The sequence below is a fragment of the Marmota flaviventris genome, chromosome 5 (genome assembly GCF_047511675.1).
Source record: "Marmota flaviventris isolate mMarFla1 chromosome 5, mMarFla1.hap1, whole genome shotgun sequence".
In the NCBI taxonomy this organism is placed as follows: Eukaryota; Metazoa; Chordata; class Mammalia; order Rodentia; family Sciuridae; genus Marmota; species Marmota flaviventris.
Window position 1 is genome coordinate 72,294,580 of NC_092502.1, and position 26,505 is coordinate 72,321,084.

At 38.8% G+C, this 26,505-nt stretch overlaps 1 protein-coding gene across 1 annotated transcript; it reads left to right on the forward strand.

Annotated features, from left to right (window-relative positions):
* Window positions 1-2: 2 nt before the first annotated feature.
* Window positions 3-26,505, forward strand: Etf1 (eukaryotic translation termination factor 1). The gene is made up of 11 exons (XM_027927551.2): window positions 3-127; window positions 288-391; window positions 16,510-16,685; window positions 16,993-17,132; window positions 20,095-20,233; window positions 20,446-20,636; window positions 21,665-21,794; window positions 22,375-22,530; window positions 22,866-22,930; window positions 23,626-23,773; window positions 24,192-26,505. Exons 2-11 carry the CDS (start codon window positions 306-308, stop codon window positions 24,272-24,274), a joined length of 1,314 nt encoding a protein of 437 aa, XP_027783352.1. The 5' UTR covers window positions 3-127; window positions 288-305; the 3' UTR covers window positions 24,275-26,505.

Genomic DNA, 26,505 nt, shown 5'->3' on the forward strand with positions numbered 1-26,505 from the left:
TGTGAGCGGATTGCAACACATGCAGCTGCCTGGAGAGAGGGAGCCGGTGTCCTACGTCAGAGCCGCCGCCGCCGCGGAGCCGCCGCCGGGGAGGAGCAGCCGCTGCCGCCCAGGACTGGGCCTTTAGGTGAGACAGGGGAGGGAAAGGCCAGTGACCTATCTGGCGGGCCGCGCGGGGCGGAGAGAGGAGGGCCTTTCGGGGGTGGCAAGGAAGGGGGCCGCTCTGCCCCAGCGGCGGCGCTAACTCTGTGGTCTTGGTGTCTCCGGGCCCCGCCGGGCCGCTCTAGGGAGGAGGAGGCGAGAAGATGGCGGACGACCCCAGTGCTGCCGACAGGAACGTGGAGATCTGGAAGATCAAGAAGCTCATTAAGAGCTTGGAGGCGGCCCGCGGGTGAGCGCCGCGTCCGGCCCCCCCGTGCCCTCTTGGATCCCGGACCCCTCAGGATGGCCGCCCCCGCGCCGCATGGCCGGATGAGGAGAACCCGGCACTAGCCAACTCCCGCCTTCTGGACTTCTGGGTAGTAGCCTCTGACTCAGGGGCGAGGGTCGGAGCTGTTGGCCGGAGAAGGGGTCTTTCCCCCACTTGGGGGTAAGGGGCCTGCGCTCCCTGGGCTCAGACCATGCGACCCCCCCCTCGTGATAAGCCACTACTACTTTTGTACCCCTCTCAGGCCCTTAAGACCTGCTCCTCACTCTTCAGGCTCCAGGTGCTGACACCAGACTCGACTGCTTTTGGGGAAAAGTACTTGGCTTTCCTTTCCGAACGTCCTTCCCTGGTTTCCTCCCTTCACGTTCTTCAGCCAGGCCTTATTAAAATGGCCTCCCCCTCTTGGACTTTAAGGCCCGGGTGAAGTTTGGATGGGGCGAGAAGGAGAGGTGACAGGGACATCCTCATTCTAGCTCCTTATGATTTCTGAGGGTCTCCCACCTCTCCCAGGATGAGTTCCTTCAAGTCCTCTAATTATCCTGGAGCTTCCTGGTTTCTAGCTGTTCCAGGACCCGCCTATAAACTGAAAATGCCAACGTGTGCAGCATGGGGGAGTGGGGGCTGCTTTTGGTTGACAAACCTATATGTGTATATCCAGGAGAATTCCGGATAGTGGGACTATTTGATATGGTCCATAATAATAGAGTTCCTGTTGACCTTCCGGTGGAACTTCTTATGATATCACTGGTAGAGGGTGCTTGTTGAAATTCAGAACTGAATTAAGTGAACTTCTTGTCTCCTGTTTTTAAGTTTTAGTAAGAAACTTTAGGTGTATCCATTCTGAGAAGAGTAAACTAGATTAAGATTAGCCTTTTTTTTTTTCTTTTTTTTTAATATTGCTCATTTGAGGAAGGTGCCAGAGTATTCCTGTTTCCTCACTTCCTGGCTTTCCCAGTCATAGAAAGTTTTTACTTACCGGAAGTGGCCCCCAAAAGTGGAACATTACATATTCTTAAATCTCTGCATTCTTAGATTAGCATAGTGGTTTTGTCCCAGGACTTTGGAAGTTGATTTCAGCACAAGAATTGGAGTTTCTGGTTTTCAGCTCATGCTTGTCATTGGCATTGCATTTGCAGTGATAGGATGAATATCAGATTTGCTTATTAATTTTTATGGGAATTTGTACCACAATAGAAGAAAAAAAATAATTCCCAAAATGTAAAAGAGTAATGTAGGTCATGAGCCATTATGATGCCAAGTACTTTTTTGTCACTAGGATTTTCTGTCATGTTACTTGAAGCCTTCAGTTGTATATTGATTTTTGTAGAGTGTTGTTTAAAGTATTTGTTCTTTTTGTTTGGAGGAAGATTCACATTATATTCTCTGAAGCAGTCTAAAATATGAATTTATTACTAATCGGCCTGTTGTCTGAGTGAAGTAACATTGATAATGCTGCTTAATAAGTAACAATATTCCTTTCTACTCTTTGATGAAGAAAGCTTATTCTTAAATTTGTTCCTAAGCATGTCACCTAGCCACTTGAAAGTTATAAGTATCTCCTTTTAAAGGTTTGAAGGCTTTACTAAACTCTTTGTTTAGTAAAGTTTGAAGCATGCTAAAAAATGAAGCTATTAGGCACAGCTCTTCTTCCAAGTGATAGTTTGAACATTTTAGACATGATTAAACTGTCTAAAATAGTAGGGACTCTTCCTCTAAACAGTGTGGTTAATGATCATGTCCTGTTTGCTTCTAGTCAGGCTTTGGTTGCATCTTGATTCCATGAAAACTTAAAATCTTAGCCATTTCTCATGTTGGTTAGGGAGTCAAAGTTTGTTCTGTGACTCACAAGGTTCCTGGTATATGTCGTTTTCTCATGGGAAACAAAAATATTGTATTTTCAATTCTTTTTTGTGTTAAAGTCAAACTCTAGTTTTTCATAGTGTATAGTGAGAAATGTTTTTCTTCTTTACCTAAAGTTAAATATTTTAGGAGTAATTGTAATGAGCTATAAATACAAACTGAGTCAATCCATGTGTGCTGGTGTATGCGGGGCTACCGTGTAGCTTTCAGGAGAAAATGGGTTGTGTTAAAGCATGTTTATTAGCACAAGATGGTGAAATTTAGTGGTGGGTTAACAGAATGTAAAAATGACTTCTCCAACGGTATAGAATTCTGAACATGAGAATCAGGAATTAGTTCATTTTTAACATTTCTAAGATATGAGTGTTATTCTGAAATTTAGATAATAAATGATTATCTTTTGATATATGACCCAAACATAGTGTAGCTTAAAAAGAACCACCTGCAAGATGATACATTAGAACAGAATGAGGTATCTAGATAAAATAATTTATTGAGCACTTAGTATATTACACTGTTTTTAAAAATACATTGTATCATTCACAACAATAAATACTGCCACCATTTGATAGACAAGGAAACAGACTGAGAAGTTAGATAACTTGCAGTCCATAATGTCATAGAGTGATAATGTATAATAGTCCAGCACTTGAACCAGTGTGCTCTACTAGATATATTTTATGTTTTCCAAAATATGAAAGTCTGGATTTATTCAACATAATCTGAACTATAACAGACTGTGTTATGCCTGTGAAAGAACATTTATAAAGGCGACGTTTCTGAAATGGGAAACTTTGCTAACATTCTCATAGTATTATACTTAATCTGATTTTTTTAAGTTGGGTGGAACATACTTTATTTTGGTTTTATATAAGTATGATTGAATGTTAGTCTATATTGACAAGTAAAATAATAGCTCTTTTGCTAAACATAATCCTCACTTAAAGTTGATGGTAGTTTTTCCCTACTTATGATTGTTCCTGGTATATTCTTCACAGTTGGCGTATGAGGACAAATGTGTACATAGCCTGGGAATAGGGCCATGTGAGTTGAACCGTCCTTGGTTTCAAATAAGGAACTAAAGCAGGTGAACATGTCACAAGAAAGTTAGGTACGGATTTCTGGTTGTTTTTGTTTCCCCTGATGTTTTCTAAGCAAGCAAGAGGTAGCCCCAGAAATGGTGTTGGAGGCTTTATAGTTTGTGTAATAAAATAACCAAAGCCTCATCTAATCAATGGTCATGAGGAATGTGACAAGGAAAAATATGGTGTTAGTTTGGGTTATGTCTGTAGATCTTAGAATATTTTTCACTTATCTTCATGAAGAAATCTTGCATATTTCAAGTATAAACTTATTGAGGCATAATTTGGTTTTTTTAATTCCTCAATATTCTTGGAGAGCTGATTTTTAACTAAAGTAATACCCTGGGCTGGGCGTTAGTTTAGCAGTAGAATACATGCATAGCATGCATAAGGCCCTGGGTTTGATACAATCCCCAGCACTGCCAAAAATTATAATACCCTTTAAGGGATACCTTGTAATCTTTCATATAGATAATTGAACTATTCAGTGTTTGGGTTTTTGTTTGTTTATTGTTTGTTTGTTTGTGCTGGGGATTGAACCCAGGGGTGCTAAATAACTGACCCACATTCCCAGCCCTTTTAATTTTTTGAGACAGGGTCTAGTAAGTCCTTAGGGCCTCACTAAGTTGCTGAGGTTGGTCTCAAATTGTGAAACTCCTGCCTCAGCCTCCCAAGCTGCTGGGATCAGGTTTTTAAAGAAGTTTTTGTTGTTTTGTGGTGGGGATTGATACACCCAGGGGATCAATCCTCCCACCTCAGCCTCTTTGAGTCGCTGTGATTATAGGCATGCACCACCACACCTGGCTTAACAAAGACTTCAGCTCTTCCTTCTGTATCCTAGAATCTCTGAGATTACAAGCAAGAGGACTTTTTTATCCTTGGTTCTTGCTCCTTCCATCTTCCACCCCCATCTCTGATGGGATAAAAGACCACTGAGAGAAAACTCAACAATTAGAATGTTTAAAAGTTTCTCCAAAAGAGATGAGACTTCAGAGGTCTTAGTGGCCCCAACTACCTATTTGACCTATAGCAAGTTATTCTTTCAAAGCTTTGGTTTTCACGCTTAACTATGAACAATATCTTGGATTAGGTGGTAATAGTCAATGTGATATGGGTTTAAAAGTCAAATACTACATTTATCCCATAGAGTGTTCTGCAAATGTTAATTCTCTCCTTTGTGTACACAAATACTGAGCCTTTAGAAATAGAAGCCAGGTACAGTTGCACAAGCCTGTAATCCCAGCTACTCAGGAGCCTAAGGACTGAGGATTGTAAATTTGAGGCCTGCTCTGGCTGCTTAGTGAGACCTTGTCTTTAAAAGGACTGGAGTTAAGTGCTGCGGCATGCCTGTTCAAAGCCAGCCCTAGCAACTTAGGCCCTAAGCAACTCAATAAGACCCTGTCTTAAAATAAAATACACAAAAGGTCTTGGGGGTAAGACTCAGTGGTTAAGTGCCCCTGGGCACTCAACCCCTAATACGGGGGGGGGGGGGGGGGGGGGGGAGAAGGTCTAGGGATGTGGCTGAGTGGTAGATCACCCCTTGGTTCATTTCCCAGAACCAGAAAAAAATTATAAAAGAATTGTTAAGGGGTAAGGATACAAATACCACCAGCAGATCTGAGCCATGAGAAAAGAGGTGATAAAGGGAAGAGGGAGATCAGAGTATATATAATGGGATGTGTTGGTGTTCCTCAGTCTTCACAAGTGTCATAGGCTTCCTGTCTCAACTTAGAACTAGTTGTAACAGCTGTAGTATTTTGGCTTGGTGTTCTGTGCATTGTGGACTTAGGGAACAATCACTCTTTGAATTTCAAGTCTTGACAAACTTCTCATTGTAATAGCAGATACACTTATCCTTCCAGGGAAGGATGGCATTCTCTGAACACACTCCTAGGTAAAGCAAGAATAACTAATTAGAATACCATTTAAAGCAGAGTACATTGTAGGTTACAAGCTTGTCCTGCCCCCTGCCTCCACCAGTTGGATCCTTTTCGGGTGGTGGGGGGGGGGCTGTTTTTCTCCAAATTTGGGATTGAAGTTATGCTCAGCATAGACCCCCTATCCTGGAAAGATGTGTGGTTGTGAAAAAAAACTTAAATTTTGAGATTTGCAGGACTAAATGGTCTTAGATCCTATTTGAAGAATAGGAAGGACAGAAGTTTCTTCTGAGTTCAGCCTATTCTCTAGGGATCTCAGAATAGAACCTTCTCCTGGGATACATTCTATAGCTGTCTCTCCATTTTTCAGCCTACTATCTTAGGGTAAGAAGAGATTAAGATTTTTCACCATGTTAGAAATTATGAATGTGAGGTTTCTCACTTGGGCTGTGTCCTCAGCATGATTAAAATGCCTCTGAAAACAGCTTTATTTTATGCTCTTTGACATACTTAAGACTTGACATTTTCAGGTACCCAGCAATTGATTCTTACCATGCATATAACTTGCATGCTAGAACCACATTTATTTCATATTTCATTTGATCTTCTAATTTCTCCTTTAGAAAAAATTATCATAGTCAAAAGGTTCTTTTTCCTGCTATGTCTAGGTTTGACTTTGTAGTGCTGGGGATCAAGCCCAGGATTTTGACACAGGGCCTCACTAAGTTGCTGAGGCTGGCTTTGAACTTGGAATCCTCCTGCCTTGACCTCCCGAGTCCCTAGGATTACAGGCATGCTCTACCAAGCCCAGCACTATACATGTATTCTTACTACTGACCAGTGAACCAACAGGATTCATCAAACATCTGCTCTGAGTTGGGCTAGACATTTTGAAAGAAGTGTGTAATAAAATGAGAACATGGTCAGCTACACATCCCTATAATAATGATATAGCCAGTATATGTTGAAGAGGTTTAGTATAAGCAGATGATTAGGATCTTGAATGAGGTGTTAGACATTGTAAAAAAGGAAAAGAGACTGTGTAGCTACTCGGGCAAAATTTAACAATTTCCTAGGCAAGGCAAGTGTCAAAGAATGTTACTTAGATGTTAGTATTATTGGACTGATACAGTGTCTTTGATACAGCAGTAAAGTAGAGCTATACCTGATCTGCAACTTTAAAATTGTAATTCATTCTTTTTTGGTCCTAGGGGTGTACCCAGAGCTGTTTGCTAATAAGCACATGTTCTACCATTGAGCACACCCCCAGCCCTTTTTTATTTTGAGAAAGGGTCTAAGTTGCCCAAGCTGGCCATGAATTTGTGATCCTTCTGCCTCAGCCTTCTGAGTAGCTTGGATTACAGACATGTGCCAGTGTGCCTGGTACTAATGTTTCTGATATTTTTACTGAAGAGCTTTGGTCTACCTATGTTCTGATATTTGTGGTATTTTAGGGTCTAACTCAGGAAAGATGCAGATTTAGAGATTTAGTTTGAGATGTGTTTTTGTGCTGGGAATTGAACTCTGCACATGCCAAGTGCACATTGTACCACTAAGCTACACCCACAGCCCTGAGATACATTTTTTTAAATATTTATTTTTTTTAGTTTTCCGCGGACACAACATCTTTGTATGTGGTGCTGAGAAACGAACCCGGGCCGCACACATGCCAGGCGAGCGTGCTACCTCTTGAGCCACATCCCCAGCCCCCTGAGATTATTTTAATCAAGTAATAAAACTACTTTTCCAAAGATAAGTAAATGAGCCAGGTGTGGTGTACATGCCTATAATCCCAGTGGCACGGAGGCTGAAGCAGGAGGATTGCAAATTCAAAGCTAGCATCTGCAACAGCAAAGCCCTAAGCAACTTAGACTGTTTCAAAATCTAAAAAGGCCTGGGGATGTAGCTCAGTGGTTAAGCACCCCTGGGTTCAATCCCTAGGGGTAGGGGAGGGATAAATAAATGAGTAGCATACATTTTTGACTCCTTATAACAGATGTATGAGGGAAGATATTGCTGTTTCATGGTTGGAGAATATGAAGTATAGAAAGAGTAGGTAGCTGCCTAGTATCACAGCCTAGTAAGAGGCAGTGTCATAGTCTTCTATTCCCGCTTTTCCAGTTTCAAAGCCTGTGCTTCTACTCCCTATCGCTCTTTGTCAGGTATTTCTTTTGCTGAATGGAAACATCCTCCCATTCTCTTTTGAAAGGAGGACTTTTGTCTAAGGAGATTTATAATTTTCTAGAGGGAGCAGGTGTGCTGAGATTCAGGAACAAGATAAAAGGAAAACAGGCATGCCATTTGTACATCTTCCTTAGAAAGAACTTGAATACCAAACATGTTTACTCTTAATGAGCATGGGTGATGAGGGAAATAACTTGTGGCTGCACTGGATGTTCATTTGTATATATTTTTTTTTCTTTTAATATTTATTTTTTAGTTATCGGCAGACACAAGATCTTTGTTTTGTATGTGGTGCTGAGGATCGAACCTGGGCCGCACGCATGCCAGGAGAGCATGCTACCTCTTGAGCCACATCCCCAGCCCCATCATTTGTATATTAAAAAGGTGATTAATGAGAAGGCTGTGACTTTGGGTTTATTTGAAAAGTAGTTCGGTAGTGGTCCAGAAAAATAGACTTTATGGGCTAGGGTCGTGGCTCAGTGGTTGAGCACTTGCCTTACATGCCTGAGGCACTGGGTTTGATCCTCAGCACCACGTAAATAAATAAAACAAAGATAGAGTGTCCATCTACAACTAAAAAAAAAATGTTTAAAAAAAATATATGACTCTATCACAGGGTCCAATGTAGAACTCTGGTAGTAAGTCCCTAATGTTGTTTGTGATTGCTGTTTCCTGGCTTTGCACTGTTGTGAGAAAACTAAAGGAAATTTTCAGCTTCTGCTGCTCCCTGGTGGAATATTCCACTAGTTTACTTTTATGAAGTTCTTTTAGTAAATGCCTATAACTATAGAAAAAGTAATACTCTACCAGATGTTACATTTTTATTTTAGATGACTGAGTAATTTTTGTGCTTTTGAGGGTAGAACACTAAAATGGTATTTGCAGACTTTCTGCTGAAATACTGGGAAATTTGAGCTATTCTGTACCTGAGACAGAAGGCTGCTTTAATGTTTCAGTAAGTTCAAATCTTGATATTTCTCCCATCTGGCGGTAGTATCTGGTCAATTGACAAACCAATTTCAGATAACTGGAACGGGAACAGAATACTCCCTTCTACATGCTATTTTAACCAAGTTGTTTTTATAAAAGGCAGCCCCATCTACCTCCTGACCTTCCTCATTGATAATTGCAGAATAGGGGTGGGGTGACATTATAGTGAGAATTCGCAAAATAAAAAACACTGTTAGAAGTGATGGTTTGAGCTTTTTAATGAAGCGAATCTGGGGACAGTGAGTTATTTTTAAGGCATGTGTGTGTTCCTTTGCAAGGAATAGAGGCAGGGGTTGTTTTTTATGACCCGTTATCACTATGTTGCTTGAGTTTGCCTTGAACTTGCAGTCCTCCTATCTCAGCTTCTGGAAGAGCTGGGATAATAGGAATGCACCAGCATGGAGTGGCAGACTTTTAATTGATGTTTTATTTGGTAGTTTAGACTAAATTTCTGGGGTCTGCTTTATAAAACAGTATATAGAGAGCTAGGGATGTAGCTTAATGGTAGCGTGCTTGCCTAGCCACGTGTAAGGCACTGGGGTTTGATCCTCAGCACCACATAAAAATAAATTAAATAAAGGTATTGTGTCCATCTACAAATAAAAATACCTAAAAAGGAAAAAATTTATAGAGAAGACCCTAGTTTTGTTAGGAATTTTTTATTCCTCAAATGTTTAAGCACCATTATGTCCTAAAATTTCTGCTGTCAAGAAGCTTATGTAGATGCAGTATGATCAGTGTTTCTTCTGTTTTTTTGTTTTGTTTTGTTTTGTTTATACAGGGAGTTGAACCCAAAGGCTCTCAACCTCTGAGCCATATCCCCAGTATTTGATTTTTTTATTTATTTATTTTTATTTTTTTTTGAGACAGGGTCTCACTAGGTTGCTTAGGACCTCATTAAATTGCAGAAGCTGGCCTGCCTCAGCCTCCCATTTTGCTGGGATTACAGGCATGGATTGCTGTGCCTGATGCAATGTATTTTTTCATTCTTTGATACTTGATGGAAAAGAAAACAAATATGAGGCTTCTTTGAAGTGACTGATGCACAAATAGAAATTAACAGAACCTTGGTTATATCAAAATACTGAGCTCAAGCCATAAATGTAGAATAAGGACACTGAAGATTTTATAGCTATTTTAAAGGAAAGGAATCTCTTGTTCTCCCATCCTGTAAAGGTAGCTACTATCTACCACAAAGTCAACTCTTACCTCTTTCTTTGGACTTACCCAAATTCAGATAAGACTTCAGCACCACCTGACATTACTCTCCTCCGCCTCCCATTTCTAGTTGTGCAGTAATATTTCTTTTTTTACTTTTACTGTTACCAAGCTGGGTGAGGGAGGTAAAGAGTTAGAGCTTCATCATTGTCATTTAGTGATCTTCTGGTATCTGCGATGGGGTATTGGGGATTTAACCCATGGATACTTTACCACTGAGCAATAACCCAGTCCTTTTTATTTTTAGACAGGGTCTCACTAAGTTGCTGAGGCTAGCCTTGAATTTGTGATCCTCCTGCCTCAGCCTCCCAAGTTGTTAGGGTTTCAGGTATGCATGCACCACTGCACCAAACCTTGTTTTTCTTTTTTGCATTATTGATGATTAAACTCAAGACCTCATACATTCCAGGCAAGCACTCTGCTACTAAGCTCCACCCTGCCTTTTTTTTTTAAATTTTTTTGTTTTGAGACAGGGTCTTGCTAAGTTATCTAGAGGTTGCCTTCAAAGCTGGGATTGCAGGTATGCACAACCATGCCTGACCTTCATGACCTTGTGAAATAAGTAGATACAGAGACCCACAGAGATTTATATAATTTGCTTTAGGTCACAGAATAACAATAGGAGTTCTGGGGCTGTAGCTCAGTGGTGGAGCACCTCCTTCGCACACATGTGAGGCACTGGGTTTGGTCCTCAGCACCACATAAAAATAAATAAATATATTGTGTCATCTACAACTAAAAATAACAATAGGACGTGAGCCTGAATGTTCATGATTCTAAAACCTGTATTCCTCCTAGTCTGTTCCCATATTTAACCTATATCTTGATTGTCTTGGTTTAAAAGTTTAAACTTAGTTTTGCACAATTAGGAGAAGAGGTAAAAAGATAGAAAACCTACAGTGAATCAAATAAGGACGACTTGAAAATGGAGTAGAAGTTGGAGGGGGATTGATTTGATTTTTGTTTTGAGTTGAACTTTGTGGGACAGGAGTAAATGTGAGTTTGGAAGAGGGAATGGTGAAAACCTTGTTCATCCATATCCTAGGCACAACCAAATTATTGAACATTGGAATGAAAGCTTCTTAAGGTGCCTCTACTCTAATTTTTAATTTGGGATTTGGGTAAGGAGTCTGAAATGTTCCTGCATATGAGTCATTGCTGTACCCCATGATTCACTGACTTCTTGGTGAGAGTTTTTGGATTTTGGAAAAGAAAAATAATGACAGCAGAAAATGGAGGAAAATTTAAGGTTGCAGTTTGCCTTTGTAGCAAGCAGCTCTGTAGAGCTTTATATATTTCTCCTCTGAGAGGTATTGGCTCTACTCGAAATATTAAGCTTCCTTGACTTTATTTTTGTGTTTACACAAACTGGTCTAACAACTTTGATTGGTTTGCCTGGGGGATAAAAGCATGTTTATCTTGTTTGAAAATTTTCCTAAAATTTCTAATCTTGTATTAAAACAAAAACATAAACAGTAGATGTTATTAAAATAGCCTTTAAATTTTAAAAGAAACCGTATATTTAATAATCTGCATTTCTCCTCCCAGTCAATGTCTTATAATAAAGGTGAATTCAGAAACTTTAAGGTTTTCAACACAGAGTAGGGAGAGGCATGCAGAGAAAGTAATGAAAGGTAGTTTTGTGCCTAAAATTCAAAATTCTGAGAGTCCAAGACTTTAGCAACTTGGTAGAAACCTACCAAACAAAAAAGTTCTTATTAGTTACATTTCTGAATCCATTTTAAAAATGGAATCTATAACAAGATCATGTCCTTAGGTGTATTCACTACTTTGTCCTCTCTGAAGTGTTAATTGGATGTGAGTATATGGCCTCCCAACTGTATTATGTAGTAAAGTTGCTTAATGGATGTTTATCTTCTTAACCTATCTGCAGTAGGAAGTAAATAGCTGCTTATCTTTTTTTTTTTTTTTTTAAGTTGATAGAACCCAGTGCCTCACACTAGCCAGGCAAGTGCACTACCACTGAGTCCCAGCCCTAATAGCTGCTTATTATCTAAGATCTTTGCTGTGCACTCCATATCATTATCTTGCTTTAAGGATTGCCTTTAGGCATTTTTGGGTTCACTCAATTAATTTGTCCCAACCTTCTCTTTAGCCTGAAAGTTTCCAATCCTTTGCGGTTTGGTGCCTGTTCTCACCTCAACTCTTAGCCTTCACCCCTGCCATTCTTAGAGCCCCTTCTCATTCCATTCCTTATTGATTGCCTCTTTGCCAGTTCCATCTCCTAGGAAACTATTTTGTAAATCAGAGAATGTTCACTTTAAAAAAAAAAACTGAGCCCTTAAGAAAGAATTCCCTTGGTCCCTACAGTTTCCAAGAGCCCCTAGGGTGGTAATGTATACCCCCTTTAGAATCTTTTATCAGAAAACAATCACAAGCCAGTAAAGCTGGTATTAAAACTTTTTTTGTCTTCTTCATTTTGCCATCTTGTATCTTTTCATGTTCTTGTGTGTATAAGTTGACATAGAAAATACGTGGCACTTGCAGTCTAGACTGGTTTGGTTGTCGTTGCTGTTGTTTAGGTGTTGGGGATTGAACCTAAGCTTCACCCCATGCCAAGCATACACTCTGCCACTGGGCTACTTACTCCTCCAGCTCCCAGACCAGACTTTTTTGGTACTGGGAATTGAACCAGGGGTGCTTTAGCACTGAACTACATCCCTTTTTATTATTTTGAGATAGGGCCTCTCTCAGTTTCTGAGGCTGGCTTTAAACTTGATCCTCCTGCCTCAGCCTCCCAAGTCACTGGGATTACATCACCCTACCCAGTGATGTCGTGGTCCCCAGACCATTTTTTTGTTTGTTTGTTTTTGTTTTCAGTACCATAGATTGAACTCAGGGGCACTCAACCACTGAGTCACATCCCCAGCCCTATTTTGTATTTTATTTAGAAACAGTGTCTCACTTCATTGCTTAGCACCTTGATTTTGCTGAGGCTGGCTTTGAACTCGAGATCTCCCCAAACCACTGGGATTACAGGAATGCACCATTGTGCCTGTCTCCGAATCATTTTTTTAGGTTAAATTTGCTTATTCAATATTTCCAGCCTCAGCAAATTCCTTTTCTACTCCTTAGTCTACAGAGTTTTACATAAAACTACAGAAAGGTATTTTTGGCAATTTGGTTTTAGAAGCATATACCAAGTGTGATGATAGCTGAAGCTGTTTATCATAAATTTCCTTGGTTTGGCTGGAATACTTGCTCCCATATCCAAGGGGTGGCAGCAAAGTACACACCATACTCTCCACATTTATTGGCTTTTATCCAATTCGTAGATTATTGGGAATTTTTTCATAAAGTTTATTATAAACAAGCCTTCTTGGTTTTAAGCAAACACTGCTGGTTTTGGAGATGTTGCTTGAACTCACAATCTGGAAGTAACCATTTTTGATAGTGAAAAGGATTTGATAAGCAAATTGCCTGCTTGTAAATAAAACTCTGTCTAGAGGACTTGTAGAATTTACTGCTAGGAAAAAAACATCCTGGGCAAGGTCTTCTGGAAATGCAATCCCTTTTGAGGGAAGGAGGGTAATTTGGGATGGAACTCAGGGGCACTGGACCACTGAGCCACATCCCTAGCCCTATTTTGTATTTATTTAGACATAGGGTCTTACTGAGTTGCTTAGCACCTTTCTTTTGCTGAGTGTGACCTTGAACTTGCAATCCTTCTGCCTCAGCCTCCCAAATTGCTGGGATTACAGGTGTAGCCACTGTGCCCAGCTGCAGTAATAAAGTTAAATAAGGGAGCCTGCCATGGCATGGCTGCTTCAGAGGCCAAGGCAGGAGAATCAATCACAAATTCAAGGTCAGCCTGGGCAATTTAGCAAGACCCTAAACAATAAAGAGCTGGAGATGTAACTCAGTGGTAGAGTACCTGGGTTCAGTCCACAGAACTGTTTAAAAAAGGAGAGCCAGGTGTGGTGGTGCACACCCATGATCCCAGCAGTTTGGAAGGCTGAGGTTGATGATTGTAAATTCAAATCAGCCTCAGTAATTTAACTATGCCCTAAGTAACTCAATGAGACCCTGTCTCAAAAGGGATGGAGGGGTGCAGCTCAAGGAATGTGGTTGAGTGCCTCTAGGTTCAATCCCCAGTAACAAAAAAAAAAAAAAGGAGAAATGTTTGCTTTTTGTTTTTATTCCCCTTACCCCCTCACAGTCCCTCTTCTCTTTTTATTTATTATTATTTTTTATTTTTTTATTTTTAATATTTATTTTTTAGTTGTAGTTTGGGACACAGCACCCTTGTTTATTTTTATGTGGTGCTGAGGATCGAACCCAGGACCTTTCAAGACTGGCATATTGGGCTACTGTGAAAATACACAAGCTCAGTAATTAGTGATAAAGCTTAAACATTCTGGCAGTCTTCCCAATTTAATGTGTCTTGATTTGACCCCACCAATTCCCCCATGACACTAATAATTATATAAGTATGAAACTCGCTATAGTCTTTAAGGACCTGATCTATAAGGATCTCAAGAAGTAACTTTCTGGGGCTGGGGATGTGGCTCAAGAGGTAGCGCGCTCACCTGGTATGCGTGCGGCCCGGGTTCGATCCTCAGCACCACATACAAACAAAGATGTTGTGTCCGCCGATAACTAAAAAATAAATATTAAAAAAAAAATTCTCTCTCTCTGTCTCCCTCTCTCACTCTCTCTTTAAAAAAAAAAAAAAAGTAACTTTCTTACAGACTCACACTGAAGTATCACAGTTTGTAAAATGACGTCACAATTTTTTAAAATATTTATATTTTTAGTTGTAGTTGGACACAATACCTTTGTTTTATTTATTTATTTTTATGTGGTGCTGAGGACGAACCCAGAGCCTCACACAAGCTAGGCCCTGAGGGCTGCTCTACCACTGAGCCACAACACAACCCCAGCCCATATTGTCACATTTTTTAACATGCTTTGGTTCATATCAGATCAGACTTGATTCCTTGAAAGTGTAAATCCTCTCAGTTTATACTAATAGCTATTGTGATAAATAAAGCTAGCCTCTTTTCCTGGTCAGGGCAGCTTTGGGAATTAATTTTCAATGTAATATAGTTTTCTTTATATACAGCATTGGTAATTTAATGAGCACATTTCTCAGGAAAACACTTTGAGGGGCTGGGATTGTGACTCAGAGAGTGCTCACCTAGCATGTGTGAGGCACTGGGTTCAATCCTCAGCACCACATAAATGTAAAATAAAGACATTGTGTCCACCCATAACTAAAAAATAAATATTAAAAAAGAGAGCAATGTCTTATAGTACTGTTGTCTTTCCCATAGTTTTTTTTGTTTTGTTTTGTTTTGTTTTTAGTTGGACACAATACTTTTATTTTGTTTACTTATTTTTATGTGGTACTGAGGATCGAACCCAGGGCCTTGCATGTGCTAGGCAAGCACACCACCACTGAGCCACATCCCCAGCCTTTAAATGCTCTTCAGTTGTCAATGGGCCTTTATTTTATTTATTTTTATGCAGTGCTGAGAATGGAACCCAGTGCCTCACACATGGTAGGCAAGCACTCTACCACTGAGCCACCAACCCATCCCCCATATATATATTCTTTAATGATAATTTTATTAAGATTTAATTTACATGCCATAAAACTTATCCCCTTTAAAATTCTCAGTACACTAATCTTTCAGAGTTATGCAACCATCACCATTAATTTTAAAATATTTCCATCAACCTGGAAATAAACCACATACACATATCCTTTAATAATCACACCCTGTTCCTTCCTCTCCCCATCCCCTGGCAACCACTAATCTACTTTCTGTATCTAGATTGCCTATTCTGGACATTACATATTTAAATAGAGCTGTACAATATGTGATCTTTTGTGGCTGGTTTTACTTATTACAATGTAAATAAAATCATTGGGTTTTTTTGCTGCTGAATAATAATCCATTGTAATTTTTTATTTTTTATTTTATTTTATTTTTTTTTTAATATTTATTTTTTAGTTTTCGGCGGACATAACATCTTTGTATGTGGTGCTGAGGATCGAACCCGGGCCGCACGCATGCCAGGCGAGCGCGTTACCGCTTGAGCCACATCCCCAGCCCCATAATTTTTTATTTTTATTTTTTGCAGTTGTAGATGAACAGAATGCCTTTATTTTATTAATTTTTTATGTGGTGCTAGGCAAGCGCTTTGCCACTATAATCCATTGTATTTTTATACCACATTTTGTTTATCCATTCATTCTTCAGATTTGTGGGTTTCTACTTTTTTACTGTTAAGAGTAATGCCTCAGGGCTGGGGATATAGCTCAGATGGTAGAGTGCTTTCTTCACATGCACAAGGCTCTGGGTTCAATGGTTTGCAAATATTTTCTCCCATTTCATAGTTTTGTCTTTTTACTTTCTTTCTTTTGGTCTCATAATTTGGATAGTGTAAATTCTAGTGCTGTCATCAAAGCACTTAGGGTGCTAAGTCATTGTTTAAAAATGTTCAAGGCAAGCTTGGAATTTAGAGGATAATAATAAGTGGAATTTTGTCTAGACTTTGGAAAGACTTATTGTACTGTCCTGGCATAGTGTCTCCCACTGAAAAGCCCCAGATTCTAAGTCTCTGCCATGCAAAGGCCTACTTACAGCTTCTTTCTTCATCTTCGGGGAAATAACTTGTTTGGCAAGCATCCCCTTCAAGTGCCTTCCTCACATGGCTAATCTTACTCAGTATTCATTCAAATAATTAAACACTTTCAGTGTGAGCCAGTATATTACTAGTATAGTCCTTGTCACATTGAGAATAACATTTCTATAATTACTTAAGGGCAGCTCACCCTAACTTGTGTAAATTCTGCTTTAGTGGTCTTTGAACCTCTAATGAGTTATTCTTTCTTTCACAGCAATGGCACCAGCATGATATCATTGATCATTCCTCCCAAAGACCAGATTTCACGAGTGGCAAAAATGTTAGCAGATGAGTTTGGAACTGCATCTAACATTAAGTCACGAGTAAACCGCCTTTCAGTCCTGGGAGCCATTACATCTGTACAACAAAGACTCAAACTTTATAACAAAGGTAATCTGGAACTGGATCATTTTGTTCTCTGCTTTATCTTGGTTGCATCTTCCACTCGGATTCTGACATGGTGATTTATTCACTAAGTTTTCCTGCAGCCAGCCATCATCAATGTCTCCATAGCATTGCTGTTTAACTTTTTTATTTATAGAAAGTTAACTTTACTTGAAGGAATAAATTCTACTGAAATACCTCAGGAGAATTTTTAAATTTAGGAGAGAATTCTGAGAGATTTAAGGATATTTCTGCTTTATTTAAATTTTTGACTGGGAACATTTAAAGTAGAGAAATTGTTTGTTATTTGCAGTACCTCCAAATGGTCTGGTTGTTTACTGTGGAACAATTGTAACAGAAGAAGGAAAGGAAAAGAAAGTCAACATTGATTTTGAACCTTTCAAACCAATTAATACGTCATTGTATTTGTGTGACAACAAATTCCACACAGAGGTAAGAGTTTGAACACTTGGGTTGTTTCCACTGTTTGCCTTTTATAAGTAATGTTACTATGACCATTCATGTACTGGTTTTTGTGTGACCATGTTCTCATTTTATTTCATTCTATATCTAAGAATGGAACTGCTAGGTCATATAGTAACTGTATCAAACCTTTTTTGAGAAGTTGTTACAGTTTTCCAAACCATGATGGGAAATAATGGTACATTTTACACAGCTGGCTATTTTTAAAAAATAAAATAACTCACATTTATTATGACACTAGTCATTCTTCATGTTCAAAGAATGTGCTAACCTAGAGAACTAATTAGAGATAAAGAAATAATTGGCTGATTAATCTTTCTCTCCTCCTATTTACAGTGATAACTTGCCTATGTTCTCTATATGCTCAATTTTCAGCTGGCGAGTTATAATTTTTTTAATAATGGAAGTTTTTGTATTTTTTTCTTGTTGTTTGTTTTTTCCTTTACATTTCCCCATGAAACTTTGGAGTGACAGAGCTGCCATAAGATGAACTTTAATGGTGGAAAGGAAACCTCATTAGAGTGACCTAAATCAGTCAACAGTAGAACAATCAGGAATTCACAGCTGGCTCCCAGTTTATTCTCTTTCCTTTCATTGACCTAGGGGAAAATCTCTACGGTGGAATTAGAACTGACATTTGTCGACACTGTTTACAATAGATGATTTTTGCTAACTTGACAGGAAGTCCGGTTCCAGTTGAATCTTGTTTGACTGCATAGATGATCCAGACTTTTTTTTTCTTAGATACCACAGTCTCCTTCTGGAAGAGGCTTTGTTGAAGAGATTCTTAGCCACTGTCACTTTTACCTGTATCTGGGTTGATGAAAGCAGATTTTTATTGATTTAAATAGTATATGCTACTTATGTTGTCTGCCTCCTAATTAATTTTTTTAAATCTCAGTTTCTCTTAAGATACTGTTTAATCTTACTGGCTTTTCATATTTTGGCTATAACTGATATGATATCAATAACTAGAAATGATTGAGGTATGTTGATGTTGCAATTTGTGTCCAGTTTAATAAGGTAATTATACATTCTTATAAAAAGTAATTAGCATGCAGAAAGCTCTGAGTTCAATTCCTCCAGTACTGGAAAAAATAATAATAATAATAATAAAATCTTTCTTAGCAGATTCGTTGAAAACCTTAATTAAGCTAACAGACATGATTATGATAATACAAGGCTATTTTTGTTTGGGGGTATTGGGGGTTGAACCCAGGACATTGTGCATGCTGTACATGCTCTCTACCACTAAGATAAAACCCTAGCCTATTTTTAGCGTGCAGTATTCATGTCTTAATGCTAATTATTAAGCATGGTGTGGTTGAAAATAGATTCTTAGTTGGTTAATTTGCTTCCCAGACATTCCTTTGAAGGAACTATTTTTTTCCTTAGTTAAAATGGAATGGATAATAATTCTTTATTTCTAAGTAGATTGCTATCTGGCAATTAGTGATTACCAAGCCTGTAGTTTTCAAAAATCCATTGTGAAGACCAGGTACAGTGGCACGCTGCTGTATTCCTGGCTACTCTGGAGGCTGAGGCAAGAGGATTACAAATTCAAGGCCTACCTTTAACAATTTAAAAAAATAAAAATAAAAAGGACTGGGATGTAGCTCATTGGTACAACACCCTTGGGCTCAGTCTCCAGTGCTTGGGGATGGGGTAAGGAATTCACCATACAAACATATCTTATGTGGGCTCTAGGACTATATAAACATTTTTTCTTCAGAGAAATAGTAATAGGACATTTAATACTAACCCAGAAGTTTTCTGCATTAAATTCAGAATTGTTAGCCTTGAAACTATTTTGAAATTGTTTCCAGATAATATTAATGTTGCCCAAGACCACAGGAATTAAACATTTCAAAACTAGAAGATATTTTTAAAGATTGTTTGAGTTTTGTGCTTATGTACTTCTGCTTTGGAGTTGATGGTACAGTATCGTCTTATTTGTTACGATAGATCAAGAACTCTGCTTAAGTCCAACTTTTGGAAGGTAGATTTGAATGTTAATGTTCCACAAACTATCTAAATGAAATTAAGGAATAGGAAGAAGTTGAAGTTATAACCCTTGAGTTTGGATTTTGGATGGATTTTTGTTGTTGTTTTCTTCTCTCTCTCTCTCTCTTTTTTTTTTTTTAATTGTTGTTTTTGTTTGTTTTATTGGTACTGCGTATTGAACAGGGATGCTTAACCCTGGAGCCACATCCCCAGCCCTTTTTTATATTTTATTTAGATGCAGGGTCCCACTGGGTTTATAGCACCTCAGCCTCCCAAGCTCCTGGGATTTACAGGCATGTGCAACCTCGCCTTTCCTTTTTATGTGTGTGTGGGGGAGTGGTAAAGTACATAAAAAATTATTATGCCAGGCACAGTGCCACACGCCTCTAATCCCAGTGGCTCTAGAGACTTGAGACAGGATGATCATGAGTCCAAAGTCAGCCTCAGCAAAAGTGAGGTTCTAAGCAACTCAGAGAGACCCTGTCTCAAAATAAAATACAAAATATATTGGTTGGGATGTAGCCAAGTGCTCCTGGGTTCAATCCCTGGTAACCCAAAATAATTTAAAAATTGAATAAAATTTATCATAACTATTTTAAGTGTACAGTCCAGTGGTATTAAATGCGTTCATGTTATTCAACCATTACTACCATCCATCTCCAAAGTCCTTTTCATCATGTAAAACTCTATAAACAATAAACAAGAAATGACTCCCTATTCCCCTCTTCTCTGCAGTCCCTGGCAACCACCATTTTACATAAGTTACATGTTTATAGCTGAAGTCTACAAATTATTCCATAAAATGGTTTTACCACAGTATTTATACGATACCGAGTTGGGTAAAAGGGCTCATGTGTCCTCCTAGGTTTTGTATTGACCTTAGCAAAGCTATAGAGTTTATTATGTGATACTTACGTTTATTTTTCAGGCTCTTACAGCACTACTTTCAGATGACAGCAAATTTGGCTTCATTGTAATAGATGGCAGTGGTGCACTTTTTGGCACACTCCAAGGAAACACAAGAGAAGTCCTGCACAAATTCACTGTGGATCTCCCAAAGAAACATGGTAATGCATGAGCCCTTTAACTTTGTGTCTAGCAAGAAAGTCAGTTTCTGAAAACAAGGAGCATTTTATTCTGCTAAACATGTGGTTAAGGGAATGGGGACATTTATATTTCTCTGTTCATTTCTCGGATAGATTTTTTTTTTTGTTTTTCTCTTTTACTTTCACTTTTTGTGTTTGGATAACTTCTCAATAATCACCCTTTTGTGTCATAGGTAGAGGAGGTCAGTCAGCCTTGCGTTTTGCCCGTTTAAGAATGGAAAAACGACATAACTATGTTCGGAAAGTAGCAGAGACTGCTGTGCAGCTGTTTATTTCTGGGGACAAAGTGAATGTGGCTGGTCTCGTTTTAGCTGGATCAGCTGACTTTAAAACTGAACTAAGTCAATCTGATATGTTTGATCAGGTAAGTGAGAAATAGATGGATCAATTTTTATGTAAGTCTCTAAGTGGGAATAGGTAAGTCCTCTGTATTTACCCTGGGACATGCATATCTTTTTGAATTTACATAAATATTTCCCTGACTTTAAAAAACCTTGCTATGAGAGCTAGAGGTATAGCTCAGTGGTAGAGTGCTTGCCTAGCATGCATGAGGCCCTAGGTTCAATCTTGTAGCACTGCAAAGGAAAGAAAAAGAAAAAACTTAGCTCTGAATTAAACAGTAACAGGTTTATAGGCATTTAGTTTAAAATGCCTCATTCTTTTCTGGATACTTTCTCTGTTGAAATCATTTTTAGGCAGGTTGCCATAATTAGCTTTAAAATGGTTTGATTTCAGAGAAACTAGCAGCTCTTTTTTTTTTTTTTTTTTTTTTTCCTGAGTTATAACTGCAATTAAATCAAGTAGTGAAATTCAGCTGTATGACAGGCAGAATTTTAAGACCAAAGCATTGCCAGGTCCTAGCAGCTCCAGAGGCTGAGGCAAGAGGATCTTGAGTTCAAAGCCAGCCTCAATAACTTAGTAAAGCCCTGGGCAACTCAGCAAGACCCTGTCTCTAAATAAAATACAAAAAAGGGGGGGGTGGATATGGCCCAGTGTTTGAGTGCCCTGGATTCAATGCCTAGTATCCCCAAAAAAGGATCAAAGCATTTAAATTCAGAGGATCTTTTGGTTTGTGATAGGGGTTCAGAAGTGAGAGCTGGGGGTGGGGCTGAGGCTCAGTGTTGCTTGCAACTTAAAAATTTTTCTTCCTTTTTTTTTTTTTTTTTTTTATTTAAGTGAAAGAGCTAGCAAGGCACAGTGGTACATGCCTGTGAGGAGACTGAGGCAGGAGGATAGGAAGTTCAAAGCCAGTTTCAGAAACTTAGCAAGGCCCTAAGCAGTTTTGCAAGACCTGTCTCAAAATAAAAGGGGCTGGGAATGTGGCTGAGAGGTTGAACACCTCTGGGTATTTTGAAGTGCTAATGTTTTTGTTTTTGTTTTTAATTGTATCAGAGGTTGCAATCAAAAGTTTTAAAATTAGTTGATATATCCTATGGTGGTGAAAATGGATTCAACCAAGCTATTGAGTTATCTACTGAAGTCCTCTCCAACGTGAAATTCATTCAAGAGAAGAAATTAATAGGTATCAATGAAATGCAACTATTTTGCTCATTATATTTGTGTGTAAATGTAGGTACGTACATAACTGTATGTATGAAAAGGCACTGAAAATATAGAAGATTTACCATTTTCATAAAATTTTCTGCCTTCATGGAATCATTTTTAATCTTCCTTAGTTAGGTCTAATAAGTGTTTGTAGCTACAAGAGAAAATGTAATATATAATCATCCCTGAGTATCTGCAGAAGATTCACAATCTTGAATCTTCTTGAATGTACAAGTCCTTTATATAAAATGTGGTTTAGTATTTGCATATAATCTACACACATCCTCCTGTATACTTTAAATTATCTCTAGATTATTATGTATAATAACCACTACAACATAAATACTATGTAAATAATTGTTATGCTATATATTGTTTAAGGAACAATGTCAAGAAAAGGTGTATGTGTTCAGTACAGATGCATCCATCATAGACCTAAGTACATAATACACATAAGCAAATGTAACTTTTTTCCTGAATATTTTTGATCTGAAGTTCATTGAATTTGTGGATAGTCAGCCAACTGTATGTTTTATTGTCCTGTCTCTAATCCACAGGACGATACTTTGATGAAATTAGTCAGGACACAGGCAAGTACTGCTTTGGTGTTGAAGATACATTAAAGGCTTTGGAAATGGGCGCTGTAGAGATTCTAATAGTCTATGAAAATCTGGATATAATGAGATATGTTCTTCATTGCCAAGGCACAGAAGGTAAGAAAACTAGAAAATAAGATTCTTATTTGTTACTTTCTTGTGTATGCTGGAAATCTGGGGTGGGCATTTGGGGACATGTGGCTGATTTCAGAAGCAACCAGAAGGCAGTTGTATGTACCACTCTCTTTTGGTTGTTTGATATGTCTTTATGGTAGAAGTAGTGTACCTGGTAGATGCTGAGTGCATGCTAAACTCTGTAGGAAAGGAGGTTAATACAATGAGTCCAGGAGACGTTTTCTCATCTCATGTCACAGGGCTCATACCTATTAATACATGAGAGCCAGATTAACAAGTTCTTTTTGTTGTTGTTGTTGTTTCATTTTAAACTACAGAGGAGAAAATTCTCTATTTAACTCCAGAACAAGAAAAGGATAAATCTCATTTCACAGACAAAGAGGTATGTGATTATTTTCTTTGGTGGTAAACGCAAGGAAGCACAGACTCTCAGCCTTGGGAGACCAAACCTCATACTAGTTAGGGAGTCAGCAGGAAGGGGTCAGCTTCTATTTGCCGTGCACTGATCTGATTCCAAGGAAGGGGGCCTAGGAATGGTTACTGCAGATCTTTTTAAGTAATTAAGCAGTCAGGAAAACATTGTTGTTATCCTTGAAATAATTTGAATAGTTTCTGCTATCTGTGAACCTATACTGCTTTCTTTGCTTTTATCAGTTCTTCCACTGCAGTGGCTTCTCTGCATTTGATGTAAATGTATACCAGTTTAAACTTCTATGAGTTGGAGGACTTGGTCCTTTATGAAGCTGCTCCCAAAAGCATTTGTGGCATGCTTCTTCTGGGGTGTGAATGAGTGAGCAACAGCATGACTTCTGGAATCAACAGTAGGAATCATAAGTTGAAGAATTTGTTAATGTTTCATTAAAGGGTAGAGCCTGAGAAGTATTAAAGTATAAAGTAATCAGAATTTCTCTGCTATTTCAGTTCTGTTACCAGAAACCAGAATTCACTTTATTTTACACACATTTTATACATATGCATAATGAGTAGGAGAATTAGAGTGGTGGAAAGAGGGATTGAGAGGGTTAAGATGAACTTCATTGTGTATAATATTTTTGTTTCTCATGGTCGCATCTATAGACGGGGCAGGAACATGAGCTGATTGAGAGCATGCCCCTCTTGGAATGGTTTGCTAACAACTATAAAAAATTTGGAGCTACATTGGAAATTGTCACAGATAAGTCACAAGAAGGATCCCAATTTGTGAAAGGATTTGGTGGAATTGGAGGTGAGTAGCAAATCAGCAAATATAACTTAAAACAAGGGTTTCAGGCCAGGGCCTCTCCTGGATTAAGTAATTGCAGGTAAAGTGTACTCATGATCTACTTGAGGCAGGTGGCTACACAACTTGATTTGGATTTTTCCCCCCTCCATTACTGGGTAATGAACCAAGGGGCTCACACAGCCCTTTTTATTTTATTTTGAGATGAAGTTTAAGTTATCAATGCAGGTTTCAAACTTGGCAGTCCTTCCTCAGCCTCCCAAGTCAATAGGAATACAGGTGTGCACCACCACACCCAGCTGGAACAATTTTAATCAGTCACTCTTTGCTTTCTAGAATTCTGCAAATGAATGGACTACCCTTATAGAGCAACCCCTCCCTATTCCATGAACATTGGTACTTACCCTTTGATTTTTTTCTCTAGGTATCTTGCGGTACCGAGTAGATTTCCAGGGAATGGAATACCAAGGAGGAGACGATGAATTTTTTGACCTTGATGACTACTAGGTAGTCGACATGGGTCCGGCAAAATGTGCCTCACCCTCCAGCATCCAACCCAAGGAGCATACCCGTGGTGGAATCCAAACAGATCCCTGCCTTACAATTGGAACATTTCCAGAACTTAATCCATGAGCATTGGATACTGAAAAGAAAACCGAAACAAAACCAGACCCAACCCTGTACATTGGTTTGTCATGGTGTCAGCGCAGCAGCCTGCAACTAAGTTCCTAAATGCCACTTTGGACTAATTTAAAAAGAATCCCAGTTTTTACTTTTACTTGATGGTGAAATTGGTTGCTCTTGTATTTTATGAAAAAAAAAATGATTTTTTTAACCTTCATACATAGAAGCAAAATACTTTAACTGCTGTAAACCTTCAAAAGTTAATAGAAGCGAGATCATACTGGTTTGTTTCTTATTTTGATTGGAGAAAAATTAAATTGCTGCATTTCGCAGTGACCCATTTACATGGCATTCTCAGCTTAGACTGCATAAGAAGAAATACATGTGGTGAAATGTTGGAACCATTTCTCTCTTGGTCTCTGTTTAATGTTGAAAGGGTGAGCTAATAGGAGGCAGTTTCAACCTCACTCCCACACACCCCTTCCCCAAACTGTCAGTTTCAAGGGTGCAGATTGCATTGTAAAGTCAAACTGACTCATGAAGCATTGAGGCCAGTGCACTGTTTACTTTCATCTGTTTGGCAGACACATTTGTGCCCGATGTTTGGGAGCCCTTTGTATCATTTACTTTAACAAGGGTCCCCATAAACCTAGCCTACTAGAAATCAGTTTGGGATGGATATGGTTGGGCTTCTGTGCTATTTGCTGGGATTGGGAGAAATAAAACAAACAATTTTAGTGGAAGCAAAGAAATTTAAAGATTATTTTATTTTGCTTGGGTCTACCCTTGGTAAAAAGGGAGGTGGTCGTGTTTCCTTGTGTTGGGTGGCATGAGATTATGTGAATGTTTTGATTTTTTTTTTTTTTTTTTTTTAATGAAATGCAAGATTTTTCACCGGGACGACAGACAAGACATGTATGATTGCATGTAATTATAAACCCTTGGTGGGGTTTGAGCATCTGTTTCAAATGTGGGACTTAAAAGCACCTCTCAGATGAGAAATTATGGGAGGAGGGTGGGAAGGGAAGGGGTGGGAAGGGATGGGACACAGCTTCTGGCACGATGGACTAAACCATGTTGGATCGAAAAAGTTGGCCTGAAAACCTGAAGCTTATGCTTCATAGCTAGGCTATAAGGTGGACTAGAACCCAGCCCATGCAAGTCATGGCGTGCTCGATGTGGTGACAGTGAACAAAGTGTATAGGATGTGCCCAGTGCTAGCAATGAGAAAGTGTATACCGAATGGACTTTGAAGGACCAAAGGTTTTTTAAGTCAATTGGTATCACCACCACCCCAGTGACTAGGGTAGTGGGGTGCATTTGGTTTTCAAATTGGGTACTTTCAACACTTAGTGCCTGACTGCTGTTCTTCACTGACTTGATTCAGTCACTCGTAGCTTTATTGGTCTGAACCAACTCTTTGTTCCCAGGTTACAGACCTGCCTATCGTTCCAATAATCCTGTTTCACTTGAATGAAGGGAGTATGTCTTAAATGTAAAGCTTCTGGTTCTCACACTGTGCTCTGAGGTCCAAATAACTGTCTGTCAATGTATAACCTGATGTCTCAACCCCCAGTGAGAAGAGTCAATTCTTTGGTGTTCACCGATGTGGGAGGCTTCACCGGAACAGGCTTTTGCTTTGGGCTCTGCTGTTTGTTTGCAGAACACCCAAGAGCAAGTAAACATGCTCTCTTCACAGCAGTACCTTAGGGTTTTGCCATTGTAAATGGGTCTAATGTGATATGATAAGACCAGAGAAATTGGATGTAAATTTACATTTTTGAATATGCTTGTTGTTTCACATGATACATTTAGGGTATGCAGCTCCTTTTGTAGTTTTTATTTTTACTATTTAAGTTTGGAAATGATGCCAAATTTTTGTATTTCTTTAATCAATGTGTTCTCTTCGGTGATATATATTGCATTATATATTGATGTGTGTATCAATATATACTGGTATGTATTACACTTACACATGCAAACACATAAATAAGAGGGGGTGAAAAACGTAGCCTTTGCATTCTCTATAGCCTCTGCAGAGAGATCTAAGCAGCGAAATCTTGGTGTTGTGATGTACAGAAATGGAGAAGAGTATTAAACCATATTTAAGAATA